This window comes from Muntiacus reevesi, chromosome 17, assembly GCF_963930625.1.
Source record: "Muntiacus reevesi chromosome 17, mMunRee1.1, whole genome shotgun sequence".
Taxonomy (NCBI): Eukaryota; Metazoa; Chordata; class Mammalia; order Artiodactyla; family Cervidae; genus Muntiacus; species Muntiacus reevesi.
This window is the reverse complement of record NC_089265.1, coordinates 55428360-55451831: the sequence shown is the minus strand read 5'-3', so window position 1 is coordinate 55451831 and position 23472 is coordinate 55428360. Positions and strand designations below refer to the sequence as shown.

At 38.7% G+C, this 23472-nt stretch overlaps 1 protein-coding gene across 1 annotated transcript in view; it reads right to left on the bottom strand.

Annotated features, from left to right (window-relative positions):
* The window catches only part of UNC13B (unc-13 homolog B), a 197173-nt gene that overhangs the window by 120959 nt on the left and 52742 nt on the right, over nt 1–23472 (bottom strand). Inside the window, exons 6-7 of the mRNA XM_065907910.1 lie at nt 22671–22744; nt 9616–9673 (exon numbers count right to left, since the gene is read on the bottom strand). Coding sequence (XP_065763982.1) covers nt 9616–9673; nt 22671–22744 — 132 coding nt within the window. The remainder of the gene's footprint in view (nt 1–9615; nt 9674–22670; nt 22745–23472) is intronic.

Below are 23472 nucleotides of genomic sequence, written 5' to 3'. Positions count from 1 at the left end.
TCTGAATGTCGGTCACTGTTTCTCATGCATGTAACTAACCCCCGACTGCTCTGAACTGACTCATTCTTTAAGACAAATTTTAAACAATATGTTGAGTTATGCCCTATTGTGCTAATTTAAAAGACTGATTCATACTCAAGAGATTTCAGTATAGGATCTGAAAAGGTACTATTTATAGGCAACACTGTAACAAAAGCAGTGAAACAAACCTTTCATAAACAATCAGAGAAAATCTCTTTGAAACATCAATGCTGGGCTGTACTTCAATCAAAGTTTCAAGCTTACTTAGAGGTCACATTACACATTAAAAAACAGACCCCCAAATTTATTTCAACCATAGTAATTTATTACGAGAGACCTCACGGATATTACCAACAAAAGAGACAACTTGAAGAGCTACTTAAAACTCTCAATCAAGGAACTACTAGTATTGTTTACCTAAACATTGCCAATTCTAACAACCATCATCATTCAACCATCAACCAACAACCATCATTCAATTAAGTGTCAAATATAAACTAAAAAAAAAATCTACAATGACCTACCTCTATAGTGTCAGGCCTGGGATCATTTTCTAATAAATATTTATTAGCTTTTAAATTATCAAAATAAATTTATTTGGAGAAAATTTAGAAAGTAAAAGAAGCATAAAGAAAAAAACTACCCACAATTCTATCCCTGAGAAACACTATTAAAACTATTTCCTAGGTTTTGTCCCTATGCTTATGAGTAATTTGTATTTCAGATAACTGGGATCCTACTACTTCACCAGTTTAGGATCCTGCTTTTCTAAAAACTTATTCACATAAATTTTCCTGCATTAAAAAAAATTACTTACAAGCATGTTATTCCATTATATGGAACTTACCACAATTACCCATTCTTCCAGTAATTTTGCAATTTTTCCCCATTGTAACTAAAACCTGTTCATAAGTGTTCCTTTGCATCTCAAGTTATTTTCCCTGAATGGTTCCGAGAAGTGAAATTACTGAGTTAGGAAGGTTGTACTAACTTACACACCCTGACAGAATATGTGAGTACTCATCTCATAAAGTCCGTGCCAGATGCTGATTCATTTTTGATTCATTTCTCAGTTGCAGTCAGTGATACTGTCATTGATAATACAGCGGTGAGCAAAGCAGACATGCAAAAACTGAATACAGCAGAAAGCTGTAGAACTTACTAGTCACTTGGTGTGGCAACAGCATGCTACTGCATTCCTTGACAAGACATAGGTATAAACCTCCTTACCAAAGACTGAAGCTTGAATACCTTGATTTCCAAATACGATCCCCCACTAAAAGAGGCCAGGGCTCATTGAAGAAATGACTTTTTCTATAACTGAAGCACAAAAGGACAACGTGAGCCTGTAACAGCTTATATGAGGAAAGGAAGGAAATGGTAAAATAAATAAATAAATAATGGGGTCACAACGAAACGACACAGGATCTGAGTTAAGGGGACTAGGACAGGCCAAATTTGGGACAATTTGAGCAAAAAGAATGACAGAAGTGAACTCATGAGTCCATAGTGATAGTCATAAAAAAGGAGGGTAAGAGAGGAGAGAAAGCTTTATAGAACACTGACAGTTACTCAGCGTAAGCGAACGATAGAATTAGGAAACCAACATTTTGCGACCACCAATGTAATAATAAATTTAGGCCATAATCATAATAGATTCTAAAATTAATAGATGAAAGGTTACAAGAAATAGGTTAAATACACACAGTCTCAAAGTACTACCTACCTACTCCCAATATTTTACTTATTAATTACAAAAGGGAAAAAAACACCTTAGCAGTGGAGAAATCTAGAGAACATCATCTGAACTAGTAATTCTGGTTTTTCCAGTAGCCATGTATGGATGTGAGAGTTGGACCATAAAGAAAGCTGAGCCCTGAAGAATTGACGCTTTTGAACTGTGGTGTTGGAGAAGACTCTTGAGAGTCCCTTGGACTGCAAGGAGATCCAATCAGTCCATCCTAAAGGAGGTCAGTCCTGGGTTTTCATTGGAAGGACTGATGTTGAAGTTGAAACTCCAATACTTTGGCCATCTGATGCGAAGAGTTGATTCATTGGAAAAGACCCTGATGCTGGGAAAGACTGAGGGCAGGAGGAGAAGGAGACGACAGAGGATGAGATGGTTGGATGGCATTACTGACTCACTGGACATGAGTTTGGGTAAACTGTGGGAGATGGTGATGGACAGAGAGGCCTGGCATACTGCGGTCCATGGGGTTGCAAAGAGTCGGACACGACTGAGCGACTGAACTTAACTGAACTAATAATTAACATAAGCATCACAAATAAAGAGACAAACTCACATCAGCTCTGTTAGTAACCAGAACTAATTATGAAGAAACAATCTGATCAATCCAAATTTTAGGGAATTCTGAAAGACAATTTAACTGGATCCTTGTCAGCTGTCCATCAGAATGGCTATGTTGATGTGGAAATAAACAATTTTTGGAGAGGGCAATGGTTGCTGAAGAGAGGTTACACTGTCCCTTCTCCTGTTTCTCCTCTCTGATTTCAAGTAAGAAGAAGTTCTAAGATTCACAAAGAGTGGGGGTGCTTGCAGAAGGGATGTCAGACAGGTCTACGTGGGTGGAAGAATTGCTGGCCTGAACCCTGTACCTATCTGAGCAGACAACAAGAGGACTGAATAGAGGAGGCAGATCTGGGAGATACAGAAAAGAAGGAAATTGCCTTGGTTTCTCAGACCAAGAATAAGTGAGCTCCCCAAGAGTCAAATAAATTTTGTGGAATATGGTTGGGCCTGCGTGCATGCTAAGTTGCTTAGTCATGTCCAACTCTTTGCAACCATATGGACTGTAGCCTGCCAGACTCCTCTAACCATGCAATTCTCCAGGTAAGAATACTGGAGTGGGTTGCCATGCCCTCTTCCAAGGGATCTTCTCAACGCAGGGATCAAACCCACATCTCTTATGTCTCCTGCACTGGCAGGCAGGTTATTTACTGCTGGTGCTGCCTGGGCCTGAGCTGTCCTGATACTCTCCCCATTCAAAAAGCCTCTATGTGGTAGGATCCCAGCAGCAGCAAGCTAAGTACATCTACTGTTGGAAGAAGTCAGTAGTGTAAGAAAGAGGCTGAACCAAAGCAATCCCTCGCATCCAGGAACTGGACCCTGAAGGTACAATGAGGTAACTTCTGGAGGGTCACAAACAGACCCCAAAGAGAGAGCAGGCATTCACCTACCCAAGAGAGGGCAGGAAGAATCAAGCAGTAGCAACCCCACAGGCAACGACAACCAACAAAGAGGCTCAAGACCTTTTCGAGGAGGACAGATGTTATTGTTCTTAGAAAACACAACTATCTTGAGAATATCAGTGTAAGTCTTATCCGTCCAGGAAGACTGCTCCAAATACAGCATGAGAATAAGACACTGGAGTGACGTGACTGTTCATGCACAGGTATGTCTTTGTGTAACAGCATTCACTGAAATATCCCAGGGTCACCTTCAGTACACAGAAAACATTTGAGACTTCTCTTAATCCTGCTTAAGGGGCTCCACTGGAACCAGAGTCTCACCTGCTACTTCCAGAGGGCCCAGGATTCCTTCTGCAGCACGCACAACTTGTTGGAGAAGAGGAATCTCAGTGAGCAGCCACTGGCCGAGACACAGCACCCAGCCATGCCCTCTCCAGGGTCCTACTGTTCACTAGCGCCACCCAGAAAGTAGGCACAGGGTCCCAAGACGTCTACTCTGGTCACCTTCTTTCTCTCCTCTCACTCAAGTCAAGCAAGGCTTCTTTATTCAGGAAAAGGGAGAGTAAGGTGAATCTCTGCTTCCTCCCATAATATTTATTCAAAACATTTTGAACATTCCCCTCAAATCCTAGGCTTTCAAGTTACTAAGGTCAGGAACACCATTTCTTCAGTTCTTGCCTTCCATATCTTTCCCTGAAGTAATGGGAATAAGAGCTGACAATAACACAGGGGATAAAAGATATGTGGACATAATGTAATAATCACCCTGTGACATATCTACATGTATCATAGTTACCAAAGGAGAATGAAATATCCTAAGATAAAAGTGAATGCAAAGTGTTATTACTGAATGTTAAACTCACCATCAGAAAAGTCTGGAAAGAAAACATTGGAAAAAAAATATAGTTCACCCCAAAATTTTAAAAGAATCTCATCATTTTTAAGACATAATTGGGGCCAGAGGAAGTTTCATATCAAAGATAAGAAAAAAAGGGTTTCTTTAGAGTAGTAGCTCAGTGATTTCTGAAAATATTTTGTGGACATGTCAGAGTGACTGCAGAGACCTGACCCTAGCAGAGAAAACGGAAGAGGGACCGTCCACATGAAGAACTCTCGGGACCAGGAAGTTACGTCACATGATATCACAGCTAAGAGCGCTAGAGGTTATTTAGACCAACGCTCCCATTTAAACATCAAGAAATTGAAACAGACAACGGAAAGACTTTCAAAATTACCCGAGAGAGACAGCAGTAAACCAACCTCTAGAACAAGGATCCAGTTATTCCATTCCTCTTGTTAATAACCTTTAACTATTAAAATTAGTGCATTGGTAAATATTTAGAAAATGAAAGAAATGCAAAAAGGGATTTAAAAAGTCCCCACATGTCAAAGAGAAGTTTGGTTAGTATTTTAGTGTCTCTCTAGGTATTCTCCCCCTAACTGTATAGATATATTTATAGTAAGTATATTAGCTTGCTTGGACTGCCATAACAAAATACTATAGACCATATTTTCTCAGTCTCTGGAGGCGGAAAAGTTAGAGATCAGTGTTCTAGCAGAGTTCAGTGAGAACTCTCTCCCCAGCTTATAAATGGCCACCTTCTTGCCATGTACTCTAACATGGCAAAGAGCATAGCTGTCTCTTCTTTTTAAAAAGACAACATTCTTATCAGATTAGGGCTCCGTCTTTATGACTTCATTTAAAGTCATAAATAACTCTCTCAATACAAACACATTGGGAGTTGGGGCCTCAATATGTGAATGTCAGGGGGAAAAAGTTCAGCTCTAGCATTCTGCCTCTGGTCCTCCAAAATTCACATCCTTAAAACATGCAAAATGAATTCATTCATTCCAGCATCAACAATTCTAAAGTCTAAAAACTCATTTAAATATCAACTAAATTAGATATGAGTGAGAATTCAGTTATGATTCACCCTGAGGCAAAATTCCTCTCCAGCTGTGAACCTGTGAAACCAAACATGTGCTTTGGTGAGGCAGAAGGATAACCTCACTCCACCAGGGAGAGACAGGAAAGAAGCGACAGGTCTCAAGCTAGTCCAAAACCTAGCAAGGCAAATTCCATTAGATCATGAGGCTAGAGAATAATTCTCTTTGGTTCAATGACCCATCCTCCACTGGAGTGGCACAGTCCCTCCCACAGCTCTGCAGAAGGGCCCTGGCCCCACAGCTCTCAGCGGTGACCACCCTCTGAAACAAAAGGAAACATCTCTGTCCCCTGGGTCTGTGCTGAGAGTGGCAGCCCTGATATTCTCCAAATCACCTTCCGGGTCACTTTTGCCTTTCCTCAAGAACAACACATGTTTACAGTCAAATAACTCTATGACTGAGTCTTGAATTCAAGAAATCCAACAGCCTTCCTTCATTCCATCCGTCTTTCTCTGTCCCCTTTCGTTGAAATTGGCAACGTCTCTGCTGGTATAATTCCATCTCTATTCCTGGCTTCTGCTGATGGCTGGTTAAGTCCATGAGTCATACCATGATCTCTTTAGTATTTTCTTTAGAACAAGATTTTTTCATTTTTCACAAAATATAGGCTAAGGATAGGCTAAGAATTGCCAAATCTCCAAATTCGAGTTCCTTTTTATTTAACAATTTCATTTTCAATTCAACCCTCTCTTCTGGCATTTTACTATAAGCAATAAGGAAGACCCAAGGCATATCTTCATTATTTAGCTTAGAAATCACCTCTGCTAAACACCCAACTTGATCACTTATAAACTGTACCTTTCATAAAACCCTCAAACAATTCAGCTAAGTTCATTGCCACAAGGATCATCTTTCCTCCAGTTTCCAATAAACCATTCCTCATTTCCATCTGACACTTCTCCAGAACATCCTTTAATATCCGTTTCTCCCAACAGTCCCTACACAATAACCTTGTTTGCACCTCAAAATTCTTCCAGTGTTTAAATCCATTACCCAAACTTCCAAAGCCACTGTCACATGTTGAGGTATTTGTTACTGCAGCACCCCGACTCTCAGTACCAAAACCTATACTAGTCTGCTCAGTTGCCATAACAAAATACCACAGTCTAGGTGGTTTAAACAACAGAAATTTGTATCCCACAGGTTTAAAGTCCAGGAGTCCAAGATCAAGGTGCCCGCTGACGTGGTTCCTGATGAAAGTTCTCTTCCTGGCTTGCAGATGGCCACCTTCTTGCTCCATTCCCCCACAGAAATCTCTAAGGTTATCAGACCTATCAAATTAGAGCCTCATTCTTACATTTTCAATTAACCTTTCTCATCTGCTCACAGGCCCTATCTCCAAATACAGTCACACAAGGGGCCAGGGCTTCAACATATGAATTTTAGGGGTATGCAACTTGGGGTGTATAGCAAAAACTCTTAAATTATACATGTATACATACCTATGCACATGCACATGCACATATAGAGAGTAAGAGTTTTGTATATTTTAATTTAGTTTCATGAAAATTTCCCTATTATTCAAAGCATAATATTCAAATCTTATGACTATTAAATTTACTGTTGCTTATTAAGTCAATTTTCAAATTTTGCTATTTAAATATTTTGAAATAAACATCTTTCTATATAAATCCTTGTCAGTTTCTTAATTATTTAGGACAAATTTCCAGAAATTCAACTGCTGAGTCAAAGGTTACGGATGTTTAAAACCTCTTGTTACATATTATCAAATGGCTTCCCACAAACCTATACTAGTATATACTGCCATCTGCAGTAGATATTATAATTAGAGTAAAAATAATTTTCTAACTGAAAAAGAGCCAGTGTCATAAATGACTAAAAAGGCAAGTTTTTTATTAAAGGAGATTAAAGATTCTGGACAACTGAGTAAAAGTGTGCAATTCTTGATTAAACTACATGCTGGTGCAAGGCAGGCCTATGAAAACACTTGGGGGACAATTGGGGAATTCTTAATATTAACTATATATTATATATGATTAATATATACAATCAGTGTTAAATCTCTTGATTCTAACAATGGTATTTTGGTTATTATGCAAAGTGTTCTCTTAGGAGACACATGCTGATGTGTCATAAAGTCTGATATTTATACTCAAATGATTCAGAAAACACACATGTATATTTTTATGTATGTGCATACACAGTCAGAAATGGGAAACATCAGTAGGGAGGAAGAGAAGCAAATTTGGCAAAATGTTAATCACTGAATCTAGTAAAAGGTAAATAGGTATTCAATGTACTGTTCTCTCAACTTTCCTATAAGTTAAAAATTTTTCCAAATAAAAATATATTAGAGAGTAGTCAAAAGACAAGGATAGGCTATGCATATAAAACAAATTGGGCTTCCCTGGTGGCTCAGATGGTAAAGAATCCACCTGCAACACAGGAGACCTGGGTTCAATCCCTGGGTTGGAAAGATCCCCTAGAGAAGGGAAGAGATACCGACTCCGGTATTCTGGCCTGGAGAATTCCAAGGACAGAGGAGCCTAGCAGCCTACAGTCCATGGGTTCACAAAGAGTCAGACACCACTGAGCAACTTTTCACTTCACTTCACATAAAAAAAATTAGCTGGTAAACATATAAAAAAAGTAAGAGAATTCATAAACACTGATTATTTATATCCTCTTATTTCCTCCTGCCCTCTAAGCATTTGCTCTTTAATAACTTGAACTGCATTTCATCAAATGGAACCAAGAAGGAATGGAAGAGAAAGCTCAATTATTCCATTTCACTTGCATTAGCCATCTTGGAAAAAGACTTAAAAAGATTAAAAACTCAAAGTAATCTCATTACAATGAGTTTTGGAAATGACTTAGAGACTTTAACTCAAAACTTGGTGTTCAGTTCAGATTCTTCTTGTCTTCCATGACTCTAAATGCTTGATAAATACTACTTCCCAAAGGGGAAAAATGAAAGTAACAAATCATATGTGAAATAGGTGTTATTTAAGTAAAGAAAAAGTACTGACCTCTGCCAGTAGTCTCACTTTTATCAGCAAAGTAAGCAGCCAGTAGAATAGAAGACAACCAATAGATTTATAAACCATGGACAGAGGTTCTTCTTCTCAGAAACAATATGAAATAGTATAACATGGTGGTTCAACGCATGGGCTATAGAGTCAGACTGTTTGTATCTGAGTATTTACGTCACCACTTACTAGCTATGTGATCTGTGGCAAATAACTCAAGCTCAGTTTCCTCATCTTAAAAATGAGGAAAACAGTAAAATCTGTCTTAGGGCTGCTGTGAAGATTAAAGAAGTTACTACGTTTCAGCTCTTACAGCAGCATCTGGCAGACTGTAAAACCTCAAAATATGTTAGCTGTTACGGGTCCTATTATTAGCAGCATTACTACAATAACGACTACCACTGTTCCCAGGACGATCAACCTGCCACTGATAAGAGTCTGGCACTGATTCAGCGACACCACAGCAACACGAAAGAAACAACACAGGCACGGCCACCCCCAAGGGCTGAAAGAGTGAAAGGGAACTGACTTCCGGTCAGACCTCTGGTGCCTCCTCAAGCCATTCTGAGAGAAACTGAAAAGATACCAATACACCAACAATGCACAGCTCATTTCAAAAGGAATCTGTGTGGTCTGGATCAGTTAACCTCAAAGGAAACAACAAATTCTCTCCCTCAGTTGATCATTTATCAGACTTTACTGAGGCTTATGGAGTTCCTCCCAGGTGGCACTGGTGCGTAAAGAACCTGCCTACCAACGTAGGGAATGCAAGAGCCCCGGGCTCGATCCCTGCGTAGGGAAGATCCCCTGGAGGAGGAAATGGAAACCCACTCCAGTATTCTTGCCTGGAGAATTCCAGGGACGGAGGAGCCTGGTGGGCTACAGTCCATGGGGTCACAAAGAGGTAGACACAACTGAAGCAACTTAGCCCACACACACATATTATATTATCAGGTGTTGAGCCAGATGCTAGGAATACAAATTTTGGCCTTTAAAAATGTTGCATTCTTGTCAAATAAATATATATAGATTATAACACATGATGGTATATACAGGACACAGGGAGCACAGGGAAGACCTAAACTAGACTGGGGAGAAGAAGGGAACCGCGCAAAGAGTGTCCAGAGGCGGAACCTCTTAAAGGGCAGTAACAGATAAATGGGGAGAGAAGGGGAAAATCACTCCTCTAGGGGTAAAAGCTGGTAAATAGAGGGAGAAGAAGCCCCACTGCCCTACCTACAGCCACACAAAACCAAAAGAGCTCTTCTTAAAGCTAGCGGGGAGATAGCCATTGGGAGCATGAGCCTGAATAAGGTATATTTCTGGAACATCTTCTGTTTATACATACCATATCTCTCCAACCTCCCCAACTCAAAATAAGCCACATTTGGAGAACTGACGGAAAGCTGTGATTAAGAAGAGATTCAGAGACAAGTTTCTCACTTACAGCACTGGGCGGCAGCAGCAGGCAATCGCTTCCTCTGGCTTTCTTCTTGACTAGAATACTAGGGGGAGAAAGGAGAAAAAACGAGACAAAACATAGTAAGAGGCCCAAGCAAAGAGCAAGGGGGAAAGAAAACAAACAAAATATAGCTACCTATAAAAAGCTTTAGCATTTGCCTGGAGTCAGATTTCTTATCAAACAGAAGCGGATCATCCTGCTGTTGATTTTCCTCTGTGATCCTGACATACAGGCTGGACTATCAGATATGGCACTGGCCCAGTGTGACAAGCTAAACCAGGAGAGCAGAAAGTCGGCTCTGATCAAGGTCAGCTGGGCACCTCTAGCTCTGCCAGGCAGCAGTGGAAAGCTTTAGTCTTAGAAGATTTAGAGGACTTAGAAAACTCAGATAATGTATAGATTTCCCCATCTGTGTGATGGAACTGAAAACCTCTCTGAGACTTGAGTTTTCTCCACTGTTAAAAAGGAAAAAAAAAAAAAAAGTGGTTCTTCCCTCACAAGATCCCATGGGAAGTGAAATCACTTACGTAAGCATGCAATACAACATCTGGTATTTACTAGTCTCCTTCCCAGTTATACTCTAACCTCCCCAACACAACTCACCACTATCACCACAAAAAAACAGACCACTGAAGCCACAGAAAGTTAGTTCCGTAAAAGGAAGCCAAATTAAGTTCATGTACTGAAGATGGGCAAGATTTAGGAAGGCAAAGCAAAAAAGCATAAACAAATCAACACAGGTACAGAGTCTAGAAGACAACATGGGTTTGGTTCAGAGCCCATTGGAGGACCGGAAAAATGTGAGTCCATACGGTTCAGAAACTCATAAAGGTAAGTTGGAAACGTGAGTTTCCATCCCGACTCTGTCATTTATTAATAAACTGTAGATTCTGGGCAAGACAGAGCTTCTCGAACACTGAAGGTGTCATCCATTCAACAGATATTTCTTGAGTGTCTATTATGTGTAAGGCCTTGTTCCAGGCACTGGGGGAACAGAAATCACGTTTAGACGTTTAGAGTTTAGAAGTTTAGAGTTTAGACGTTACTCTAGTCTGTTGAGAAGCTGTGTGGAGTTTTAAACACCAGAGAGAGATGACTTGATTACGCTCTAAAAATCACTCTGGCAGCTGTGTGAGAACTGTAGGGAAACACAGGGGAAATAAGACTAGTTATTGGAATTATTCAGATGAAAGTTGATTAGTGGCTTACACATGAATGTTAGTGCTGAAGGGCATTTCAAGTGGTTGGATACAAAATACAAAACACTTTTCATATATAAACATACTCTTCTATATAAAGTACTTTACAAGCAACAAACTACAATACGAATACCAGAGGCAGACAACGCTACTATTACCTCCATTACAGTAAGGAGCAGAAGTCAAGCACAGTTTAAACAATATAATAGCATTAGTAAAACTGTCAATCATAAAAAAGTTCAAAACTTCCCTTTAGGAAGTTGGCCTCTAGCCAAGCAACCCACTCCACAAGTAACAAAGGGACTTGATTATAATAATTATATAAATAATGATGATTTTTATAGATAGTACACAGACATAATAGTGAGGAAATCATAAAACTTTAAGCATTAAACTAGAAGATTCAGACTTAATAGATGAAGCAGATATTTCCAGAAGACATGTTTAATGAATCTCTTTAAGTTCCAAGCAGAAAGCTAAAGACCACCTACAATCTAATTAATAATATTAAGAGATCTAAGGGAAAAAAATCCATAATATTTATCTACAGAAAATATAAGTATTATAAGTAAGGAAAATTACAGGCCAATCTCATTTATGGAAATGGATGCAAAAATCCTACATTATCAAACAAAATCATATGATAGTCATTATATATGTTAATATTTCCATGTGACTATGTATGCATATGTATGCATATGTAAGAATGTTGACATATAAATAATGTATCATGACCAAAAGGACTTTAAAGGATAGTTCAATATCACCACATAAAGAGATTAAAGGAGAAAAACTATATGATCTAACAATGCAGAAAAAATCTTAATAAAACCCCTTACTTTTTCATGATAAAATACCTTAGAAAATAAGATTTTCCTTAATCTGATTAAGGGTATCCATCAAAATCTATAGCAAGTATCATACTTCAAGACTCATGAAGCATTCTCTTTACAGTCTGGAAAAAGACAAGGTTTCCCCACTTTCTCTATTAAAAATTACACAGGATGTTTTACACAATGACATTTTTAAAATAAGAGGTCATCAAAAACAAGGAATGTCTGAAAAAATATCGCAGCCAAGAGTAGGCTAAGGAGACGTGACACTTAACTGTAACATAGTGTCTGTGTGGGGCAAGGGTACCGAGAACCTCATGAGAGAAAAGTCCTGAAAATGTTTAAAACTAAGGATTTTTAGTTAATAAAATAAATATAAATATAAAATATTAACTTTTAGTTAATAATAAACATATCAATAAGGGCCCATTAACAAAGCTAGAGGAGGTGATGGAATTCCAATTGAGCTGTTTCAAATTCTGAAAGATGATGCTATGAAAGTGCTGCACTCAATATGTCAGCAAGTTTGGAAAACTCAGCAGTGGCCCCAGGACTGGAAAAGGTCAGTTTTCATTCCAATCCCTAAGAAAGACAATGCCAAAGAATGCTCAAACTACCGCACAATTGCACTCATCTCACACGCTAACACAAGTAATGCTCAAAATTCTCCAAGCCAGGCTTCAATAATACATGAACTGTGAACTTCCAGATGTTCAAGCTGGTTTTAGAAAAGGCAGAGGAACCAGAGATCAAATTGCCAACATCTGCTGGATCATCGAAAAAGCAAGAGAGTTTCAGAAAAAGATCTATTTCTGCTTTATTGACTATTTCAAAGCCTTTGACTGTGTGGATCACAATAAACTGTGGAAAATTCTTCAAGAGATGGGAATACCAGACCACCTGACCTGCCTCTTGAGAAACCTGTATGCAGGTCAGGAAGCAACAGTTAAAACTGAACATGGAACAACAGACTGGTTCCAAATAGGAAAAGAAGTACGTCAAGGCTGTATATTGTCACCCTGCTTATTCAACTTATATGCAGAGTACATCATAAGAAATGCCAGGCTGGAGGAAGCACAAGCTGGAATCAACATTGCCGGGAGAAATATCAGTAACCTCAGATATGCAGATGACACCACCCTTATGGCAGAAAGAGAAGAACTAAAGAGCCTTTTGATGAAAGTGAAAGAGGAGAGTGAAAAAGTTGGCTTAAAGCTCAACATTCAGAAAACTAAGATCATGGCATCCGGTCCCATCACTTCATGGGAAATAGATGGGGAAACAGTGGAAACAGTGGCTGACTTTATTTTGGGGGGCTCCAAAATCACTGCAGATGGTGACTGCAGCCATGAAATTAAGAGACGCTTACTCCTTGGAAGGAAAGTTATAACCAACCTAGACAGCATATTAAAAAGCAGAGACATTACTTTGCCAACAAAGGTCCATTTAGTCAAGGCTATGGTTTTTCCAGTAGTCATGTATGGATCTGAGAGTTGGACTATAAACAAAGCTGAGTGCCAAAGAATTGATGCTCTTGAACTGTGGTGTTGGAGAAGACTCTTGAGAGTGCCTTGGACTGCAAGGAGATCCAGCCAGTCCATCGGAAAGGAGATCAGTCCTGAGTGGTCACCGGAAGGACTGATGTTGAAGCTGAAACTCCAATACTTTGGCCACCTGATGTGAAGAGCTGACTCATTTGAAAAGACCCTGATGCTGGGAAAGATTGAAGGAGGGACAAGAAGGGGATGACAGAAGATGAGATGGTTGGATGGCACCACCAACTCGATGGAGATGAGTCTGAGTGAACTCCAGGAGTTGGTGATGGACAGGGAAGCCTGGAGTGCTGCAGTCCATGGGGCTGCAGAGTCGGACATGACTGAGCGGCTGAACTGAACTGAATTGAATTGTAATAAATGTACTATACTAATGTAAGATGTTACTAATAAGGAAAACTAGAGGGAGGGGGCGGATAGGAGGTGATATTGAAATCCCCTCTACCAACTGCTTAATATTTTTGTAAATGTACAACTGCTATAAAAAATAAATTCTGTTAATAAAAATAAATGTGCAAAAAATTTCACTTAAAAAATAAGACATAAGGATGGGAGAGAAAAAACTTACTATTCAAAAATACAAAAACTAAAACACCCAAAGGAATTTCTAAAGTAGTAGAATTGCGAGTTGGTAAATAAGATGAATGCTAAAAAAAAAAAAAAAAGACTGAACAGCATTGCCTTATATAGATAGCGATAAACTACTAGAAAATGTAATTTTAAAATACACCATTCACTATTACTAGGAATAAACTTAACAAAAGAAGCGTAAAACTGCATGGAGGGGCTTCCCTGGTGACTCTGGTGGGCTCTGTGGTAACGAATCTGCCTGACAATGCAGGAGACACCGATCTGGGAAGATCCACAGCCACAGAGGAGCTAAGCCCGAGCACCCCAACTAGTGAGTCTGTGCTCAAGAGCCCAGGAGCTGCAACTTCTGAGCCCATTCACCTACAGCCTGTGCTCCACAAGAGAAGCCACTGCAAGAAGAAGCCCACACACCACAACTAGAGAGCAGCCCCTTCTAAGCAATGAAGACCCAGAACAGACAAAACTAAATAAATAAATAACTTAAAAGAACCCTGTATGGAGAAAATGGGTTTTTCTCCTACAGCATTTCTGATATTCTGAAGTTTAACTGTATTTATTATACTTCCTGCTTATTGTCTCTCTCCTCCTAGTTGATCCAAGAGGACACTGGTCTTTGTTTTAACTGACAAATGTCACCAATAAACAGACAAATGTGACTTCCGGTTCAAGACGGCAGAGTAGAAAGACATGTGCTCATCTTCTCCTGCAAGAGCACCAAAATCACAACTAGCTGTTGAACAACCATCGAAAGAGGGACACTGGAACCTACCAGAAAAAGAGAGCCCACGTTCAAAGACAAAGAAGAAGGTGAAGCAAGACAGAAGGAGGGGCACAATCATGATAAAATCAAATCCCACACCCATTGGGCGAGCGCCCCACAAGTTGGAGAACAGTAACATCAAAGAAGTTCTCCCACTGTTGTGAAGGCCCGGAATCAGGCTCCTCTGCCTGGGGACCCAACAGAGGGACTGGGAATCCCCAGGGACTCTGACCTTGAAGGCCAGTGGGATTTGATTATAAGACTTCCACAGGACTGGGGAAACAGCAGCTCTAGTCTTGAAAGGCACAGACAAAACCTTCGCACACCAAGACTCAGAGGAAAGGAGCAGGGACTCCATAGGAAACTGAACCAAAGCTACCTGCTAGTGTTGGAGGGTCTCCTGTGGAGGAGGGGGTTGGCAGGGGCTCACCAAGGGATGGGGTAACTGGCAGCAGCTGTCTGGGAAGGTCCCCTTTGGCATAAACCCTCTTGGAGGTCACCATTAACCCAACCACAGAGTCCACAGACACGAGTGTGTGTGTGTTAGTTGCTCCGTCGTGCCTGACTCTTTTCGACCCCAAGGACTGCAGCCCACCAGGTTCCTCTGTCCTTGGGATTTTCCAGGCAAGGATACTGGAGTGGGTTGCCATTTCCTTCTCCAGCAGACCTTCCTGACCCAGGGATCATACCCGGGTCTCCTGCACTGCAGACAGACTCATTACCATCTGAGCTATGAGGGAAATCCACAGACATGAGGGCTGAGGCCAAAAAATTAATAGGGAAGAAGAGCAACCCCACCCATCAGCAGATAACTGGATTAAAGCTTTACAGAGTAAGGCCCTGCCCACCAGAGCAAGACCCAGTTTTTCCCACCAAGAAACTTACAGATTAGCTTCCTCCATCAGAGGGCAGGCAGAAGGAAGAAGAACCACAATTCAACAGTGGCTGAAACCAAAGCCATACTACAGAAAGTTAATCAGCATGAAAAAGCAGAAAGTTACGTCCCAGATGAAAGGACAAGATAAAACACCAGAAAAACAACTAAATGAAATGGAGATTGGCAACCTTCCAAAAAGAAAAAAATTCAGAATAATGATAGTGAGTATGATTCAGGATCTTGGAAAAAGAATAGAGGCAAAGATTGAGAAGATGCAAGAAATGTTTACCAAAGACTTAAAAGAACTAAAGAATAAACAAGCAGAGATAAATAATACATTAGAAGGAATTCATAGCAGAATAACTGAGGCAGAAGCACGGACAAATGATCTGGAGGACAAAATGGTGGAAATCACTGCCACAGAACAGAATATAGAAAAAAGAATGAAAAGAAATGACAGACTAGGAGACCTCTGGGACAATGTTTAATGCACCAATATTCGCATTATAGATGTCCCAGAAGAAGAGAAAGAAAGGACCTGAGAAAATGTTTGAAGAGAGATAATATTTGAAAACTTCCCTAACATGGGAAAGGAAATAATCAACAAAGTCCAGGAAGCACAGACAGTCCCAGTCAGGATAAACCCAACGAGGAGCACACCAAGACACACAGTAATCAAACTGACAACAGTTAAAGACAGAGATAAAATACTAAAAACAACAAGGGAAAAACAACAAATAACAAGGGAATTCTCATCAGGTTATCAGGTGATTTCTCGACAGAAACTCTACAAGCCAGAAGGGAGTGGCATGATATATTTAGTGATGAAAAGGAAGAAAATACAACCAAGAATACTCGACCCAGCGAGACTCTCGTTCAGATTTGATGGGGAAATCAAAAACTTTCCAGACAAGCAAGTTAACAGAATTCAGCACCATCAAACCAGCTTTACAACAAATGCTTTCTCTAGTCAGAAAACAAGAGAAGGAAAAGCCTTACCTACAGAAAATAAATCTCAAAACATTTTTTTAAAAATTAAGAAAATCGTAATAGGATCATACACACCAATAATTACCTTAAATGTAAATGGATTAAATACACCAACCAAGAGACACAGACTGGCTGAGCAGAAGAAAACATGTACATGTATGCACTTCCACTTACCACATCACTCTGCTTGGCCCCCCAGATTGTATGTAATTATCTTATATTGTTAGGTTAATCATGTTTCCATTACAGCTTGCAATTGTAATTATCTTTTATTTTTTGTCTGGCTATTGATTGTTAAAACAGATAAATATCTTGTGCTATTGTGATCATGTAACTATCACCTACTTAATACCACTGGTCAACAGAAAAATTAAAGAATTCTATGTCACCAAAATTACTGCTTAACAGAAAAATCTGTAATCACTTCTTAAATTTCATATGTATATCAGAATTAACTTAGAATTTTCTGAAAAATACAGATGTCTAGGTACTGCTTTTTTTTTTTTGTCAGAGCTCCAGATATGTTTCTAATGAGCAGTCATGTTTAAAAGCAATGGACTTAATGAGGATCTTTTACTTTTATCTAGTTTGTTTCACAATTTCTATTTCATGTTCAGTGCTCCCATTTCATTTAGTTTATGTTCTCCAATTTCTCCATCTCTTCACTTTTTTTTGGATGTTCTTTCTCAAGCCTTTATCAAGCAGAGTAGAAAAGCTTTTGTATACATATATATAATATTTATAATATATATATTTTAGAAAACATTAATTTTTGCCTAAGTAAAAAATGTAGGACATTTTGATTCCACTTGTAGGAACAGAATGCTAGATTTCTAATTTAAAAAATAAATATGCAACAAGCAACAAAAGTTTACTGTATAGCACAGGGACTATAATCAGTATCTTATCATAACTTAATGGAAAATAATTTCTAAAATATGTGAATATGTATTACTGAATCACACACACAAAAAAGGAATTCTACTTTCAGAAATTTTGTAATGTCTATCTTTTTGCCAGTTTTTCTAAATGTCCTATGGACATCTAATAACAATGTATGAGATACAAAATTTTAAATATATTTTTGTAGGATATGGTTAATATAAATTAATTAAATATAAATCTATTATATTTAAATTATTAATGGCATCATTCCAGATGCTCCTGTTCTTATTTTTTCTGCAGTTGATAAAATATTCTAGAGAAATGTAAATATGTCTTATGATTATATAGTTTTTCTTTTCTATTTCTTCTGATTTTTGCTTTATGTTTGTTTCTTTGTTAAGGTGTCTAACGGTTTATGATGTCTATCTTCTTTGTGAATTGTACCTTTTATCATTAAAAATATTCACCTTTGCTCTGTTTAAAATAGATAAATATATTTTGTTAAAAAGTCAAGACAGAGAAATGCAAATTTAAATGATAAAGCTCTAAACCCATTAGGTTAGCAAAAATTTAAAATCTGACAATAACAAGTATTAGTAAAAATATAGAGAAGCAGGAAAACTAGAATATAAATTGGCACAATTACTTTAGAAAACAATTTAGCAACATCTAGTAATGTTGCATAAAGCACATGCCACAACAGAGCTATTCCATTTCCAGGTATATACCCAGAGAATCTCCCATACATAAGCATAGAGAAACAGGCTCAGAGATGTTTACTGAAGCATGCATTTATAATAGTGAAAAGCTAATTTTCCATGAGTAGAAACAGTAACAAACAGTGACACATTTAAGCTCAAGTGGTAGATTCCAAGGTCAGTCTTGACCCAAGAGGCTGCTGTATATGGGAACTGTTGCACACCATAGGGGAAAAAATATAAGATTTGAAATTGTGTTTTTAAAATGATTTTGCAGTGAGTTTGACCAAATTTTGATAATCACTGAATCTTGGAGATAAGTGTACAGGTTTCATTTTACTAGTCCTTCAACTTTTACATTTTTGCTTAAAACTTTTTCATGATAAATATAGAAAAAAGAAACCAAGAAGATTCTACTTATCAAAGATGAGACAAGTTTAGTATCAAAAAGAGCAAAGACTGCAATGGGTTGAAACACAAATATATAAAAATTCATAAATTGACAATGATATGCCATTAGAAAAAGGAAAACAATGCACAGGTCACCTTGAGAAGCTACTTATGCAACAGCTCATTAATTTGAAAACTGCTAAAGGAATGTTTTTCTTACACAGACTTTATTTCAAGTGAACCAAATAGCAGGTGAGAGAAAGTTCTGTTTTATAGACAAATCATAGTGAGTAAATGTTGAAGAGGTGATATAGTTAGAAAAACATCACTGTGCAACCTTAATAAAATAATCATTATTACTTGTTGCTAAAACCATTAGGTAAAAGGCTGGGGGGATCACTTTATAACAGATGAAATAGACTGATACCAAGTTGAATCCACTGTTTAATTCTACCATCACTAAAACTGAGTCAAGACACAATCTGCCTTCAAAACAAACCAAAAGACAACATCAATCTAAATCTCCATCTAATCCTCAAATTACGAGATATAGTTTTTCAGTTTAAAAAAAATAAGAGGGATAGAGAAACCTGGTAAATAAGACCTCAGGGACATAATCAGCCAAATCCAGAATGTGTGGAATTCTATAAAACAAAGGAGAGAACAGGAAACCAATTCTAGAATAAAAATGGTTTAAGAAACATAGTAACCAAATACATACAATTTGCCTGGATCCTGAATTGAATATACCTATTGTGAAAAGACATCTTTGAGACACTAATGGAAAACTGAACTCAGATTAGTAAGAAATTATGGTTAAATTCAATGTGTTAAAGGCACTGCAATTATTTTTTAAGGCATTATCTGTTAAAGATATATACTTCAGAGAAGATGATGTCTGGGATTTATTTTAAAATACTCCAGCATGCTTCGAGAAAACAGTATTGAAACATGTATATTACCTAGGCTGAAACAGATCACCACTCCAGGTTGGATGCATGAGACAAGTGCTCGGCCTGGTGCACTGGGAAGACCCAGAGGGATCGGGTAGAGAGGGAGGTGGGAGGGGGGATCGGGATGGGGAACACATGTAAATCCATGGCTGATTCATGTCAATGTATGACAAAAACCACTACAATATTGTAAAGTAATTAGCCTCCAACTAATAAAAATAAAAAAAAGTAAATAAATAAAATACTCCAGCAAAAGAGGGAAGTTATTTCTATATATTTTTCATGTTCAAGACTTTCGATAATAAAAACAGCCTTTAAATAAACTAATAATCACAATGAGACACCACTTTTAACCACTAGAAGGGCTGTTCAAAAAGACAGACAAATGTTGGTAAAGTTATGAAGAAATTAGACCCCTTATAAAGTCCTGGTGGGAATATAAACTGGTATAGCTACTTTGTAAAACAGTCTAGATGTTTCTAAAACTGTTAACTACAAGTTACCATCTTTTCCAGCAATTCTATTCCCAGGTATACACTCATAAGAATTAAAAGTGTATGTCCAAACAAAAACTTACACCTGAATGTTCACAGAAGCACTATCCATATTCATAGAAAGATGGAAACAACTCAAGTGTTCATTAACTGACAAATGGATACATAAAACATAGTACATAACTATAGAGGGTAACACTATTTGGCAATGGAAGAGAACAGAGTACTGTTAAATGCCACAAGATAGAAGAAACTTTGAAAATACATCAAGTAAAGGAAGACAGTCACAAAGGATCATATATCGTATAATTCCTTTTATATGAATATCTATTATAAGCCAATGTACACAGACAGAAAGTAGATTAGCGGTTACCTAGGTCTGAGAAGGATACTCCCAGGATTAGAGTATAGTAGCTAAGGGCACAGGGCTTCTTACAGGGCAATGAAAATGCTCTAAAATTGTGATAAATGTACAATTCCGAATATACTAAAAGCTACTAAATGTGTGAACTATATGCTATGTGAACTGTATTTCAATAAAACTTGAAAAAAAAACAGGAAGGCCTAGGAACGGATGAAGAAAATAAACCTAGTGAGTGCCATATACTAGAATAGAAACAGAAAGCAAAAAACTCAAGAGTTGAAACTATAGACCAAGAACCATCATTTTTAGAACTTGGAAAATTCTACAATTGTGTATCCTACATTTTAGGTTTTTTTTTTTTCATTGTTTTAACCCGTTCATCTGATTCTACATAAAGTAAAGCTTGTAAAATAAAAAATACAATGCATCTCTTTACTAGGAAAACAAAGATCAAAGTTTGGAAAGCTGTATACCACTTCACAGGCAGGGTTTGGGAAAAGAGAAATACAAAGGGTAAGGTGAATACAGACACAAAAAGAGAGAACATTTTGTGAGGACAGGCAGACAACACAGGAAGGCATGTGACAATGGAGACAGAGACTGAGATAATGTGTCTGACAAGCGGAGGAACAGCAAAGGTTGCTGGGAAGCACCAGAAACTAGAAGAGAAGCATGGAGAAGCTTCTTCCCAAAGCCTCCAGAAGACATTGATCCCACCAAAACTGATGTCAGAATTTCAGCCTCCAGAACTGTGTGAGAGAATATATTTCTGTCATTGTAAGTCACCCAGTATGTGCTACTTTGTTTTGGCAGCCCTGGGAAACCAACATACTCATCAAATCACTCCTGGTGATATTTCACACTGTCAACAATTTCTGCCTTAATTTCTTTTTCTTTGTTCTGAAAACCTTTTTCTAGTTCTCCGGAGGAAGGCATGGCATCTCACTCCAGTACTCTTGCCTGGAAAATCCCATGGACAGAGGAGCCTGGTGGGTCGTGGTCCATAGGGTCACAAAGAGTCAGACAGCTGAAGTGACTTAGCATGCACTCTCTTTTAGTCAGCTCTTCCTCAGACTTCTTTGTTTCGCAAGATTCTATCTTTGAAGTTTCCCAAAGTTCTGTCTCTGTTCTTCTCTTTCTACCTACTTTACCTGAGTGTGTGCTTCTATTCTTATGACTTCAATTGCTACAAATATGTTAATAAATACAAACTCTATGCCTGACCTCATCCAACCCTGAGCTTCAGATTCTGTCAGGAGGTTGCTTTCCAGTCATTTCCACAAAAATATACCCTCGCACTCCAAATTCTAAAGGAAATCAACCCTGAATATTCACTGGAAGGACTGATGCTGAAGCTGAAGTGCCAATACTTTGGCCACCTAATGTGAAGAACTGATTCAATGGAAAAGACCCTAATGCTGGGAAAGATTTGAAGGCAGGAGGAGAAGCGGGCAACAGAGGATGAGATAGTTGCATGGCATCACCAACTCGATGGACATGAGTTTGAGCAAGCTCCGGGAGATGGTGAAGGACAGGGAAGCCTGGCGTGCTGCAGTGCATGGGGTCGCAGAGTCAGACTCGACTTAGAGAGTCAACAACAACAACTCCAAATTCTATCTCTGTCTAATCAGACAAATGCTCTAACAGCCCAGCATGTCCTAAGTAAAAAATTTACCTTTTCCCTCTACTACCACCAACAAAACATTCCTTATTCCTAATGGCCCAGATTGAGCTGACTGTGTTCTATTCTGTGTACCAACCTCATCTCTGGAAATAAGTTAGGACAGCGGAACTAAGCAATGCGGTAGTCTAAACAACAGCACATAAACAAGGATACATATCCAAAAACCTGGGAATGAGCAGGAAAAAAGCCTTCTGCCCATCTCTGTTCCAAGAGGACAGATTCCCTAGTATAAGCTTGCTCCTCAACAGTCTAGAGTCACACTAACCCCAATTCAGCCACTTCTGGGGGACAATGGGAAGAAAAGAAAAAATTGATAGATCTTTCCAATACCAGGCAAGCTTCTAGCTACCTTTTTAACGCAGTTTAAATTCTTTCATCCTTCAGCATGTTCCCGAGTCACTCCCTTCAAGTGTCCTATACAGACACTCTTCACATTGTAAGTTTCCCTGGTGGCTCAGCTGGTAAAGAGCCTGCAATGCAGGAGACCCCAGTTCAATTCCTGGGTTGGGAAGTTCCCCTGGAAAAGGGAAAGGCTACCCACTCCAGTATTCTTGGGCTTCCCTGTTGGCTCAGCTGGTAAAGAATCTGCCTGTAATGCAGGAGACCCTGGTTCGATTGCTGGGTCGGGAAGATCCGCTGGAGAAGGGATAGGCTACCCACTCTGGTATTCTAGCCTGGAGAATTCTGTGGACTGTAGAGTCCATGGGGTCACAAAGAGTTGGACACGACTGAGCAACTTCCACTTTCACATTGTAAAAACAGTTCCTACCTCATTGTCAGGTCCCAAGGCATTGATTTGCTCCAATTTGTAGGTCCAATATCTAGCTTCCTCTTCTGGGATATCTATCACAAAAAAAGAAGAAGCCATATTACCAGGTTAATAATTTAATCATAGGTAGATAATACTTTATTAAACGATCCTAGTTAGAAGGGTGGTAGTGACAGACTAATTTTACATGTTCTTGCCATGAACATTATCTTGAATCTTCACAAAAATTAAAATAATATATCATTATTCCCATCAGATCAGAAGACTTAAAATCATGAAGATGTCAATAAGTCCCAGAGCAGTTATAGATTCAACATAGTCACTATTAAAAATGCCAGTTTTTTTGCAGAAATATAAATGTTCATAGCAACATTATTCACAATAGTTAAAATGTGGAAGCGACCCAAGTATCCATCAATGAATGAATAGATAAGCAAAATGTGATATACACATACTAGGAAATATTATTCAGTCTTAAAAAGGAAGGAAATTCTGATACATGCTACAACATAGGTGAAACTTGAGGATACTAGGCTAAGTGAAATAAACCAGTAACAAACAAAAAAGCCAAATGCTGTACGATTCCACTTATAGAAAGTACTGAGAGTAGTCAAAATCAGAGACAGAAAGAAGAATGGCAGTTGCCAGGGGCTAGGGCAGAGGTCGCTAAGAGTCGGACACAACTAAGCGACTTCACTTTCACTTTTCACTTTCATGCACTGGAGAAGGAAATGGCAACGTGCTCCAGTGTTCTTGCCTGAAGAACCCCAGGGATGGCGGAGCCTGGTGGGCTGCCGTCTAT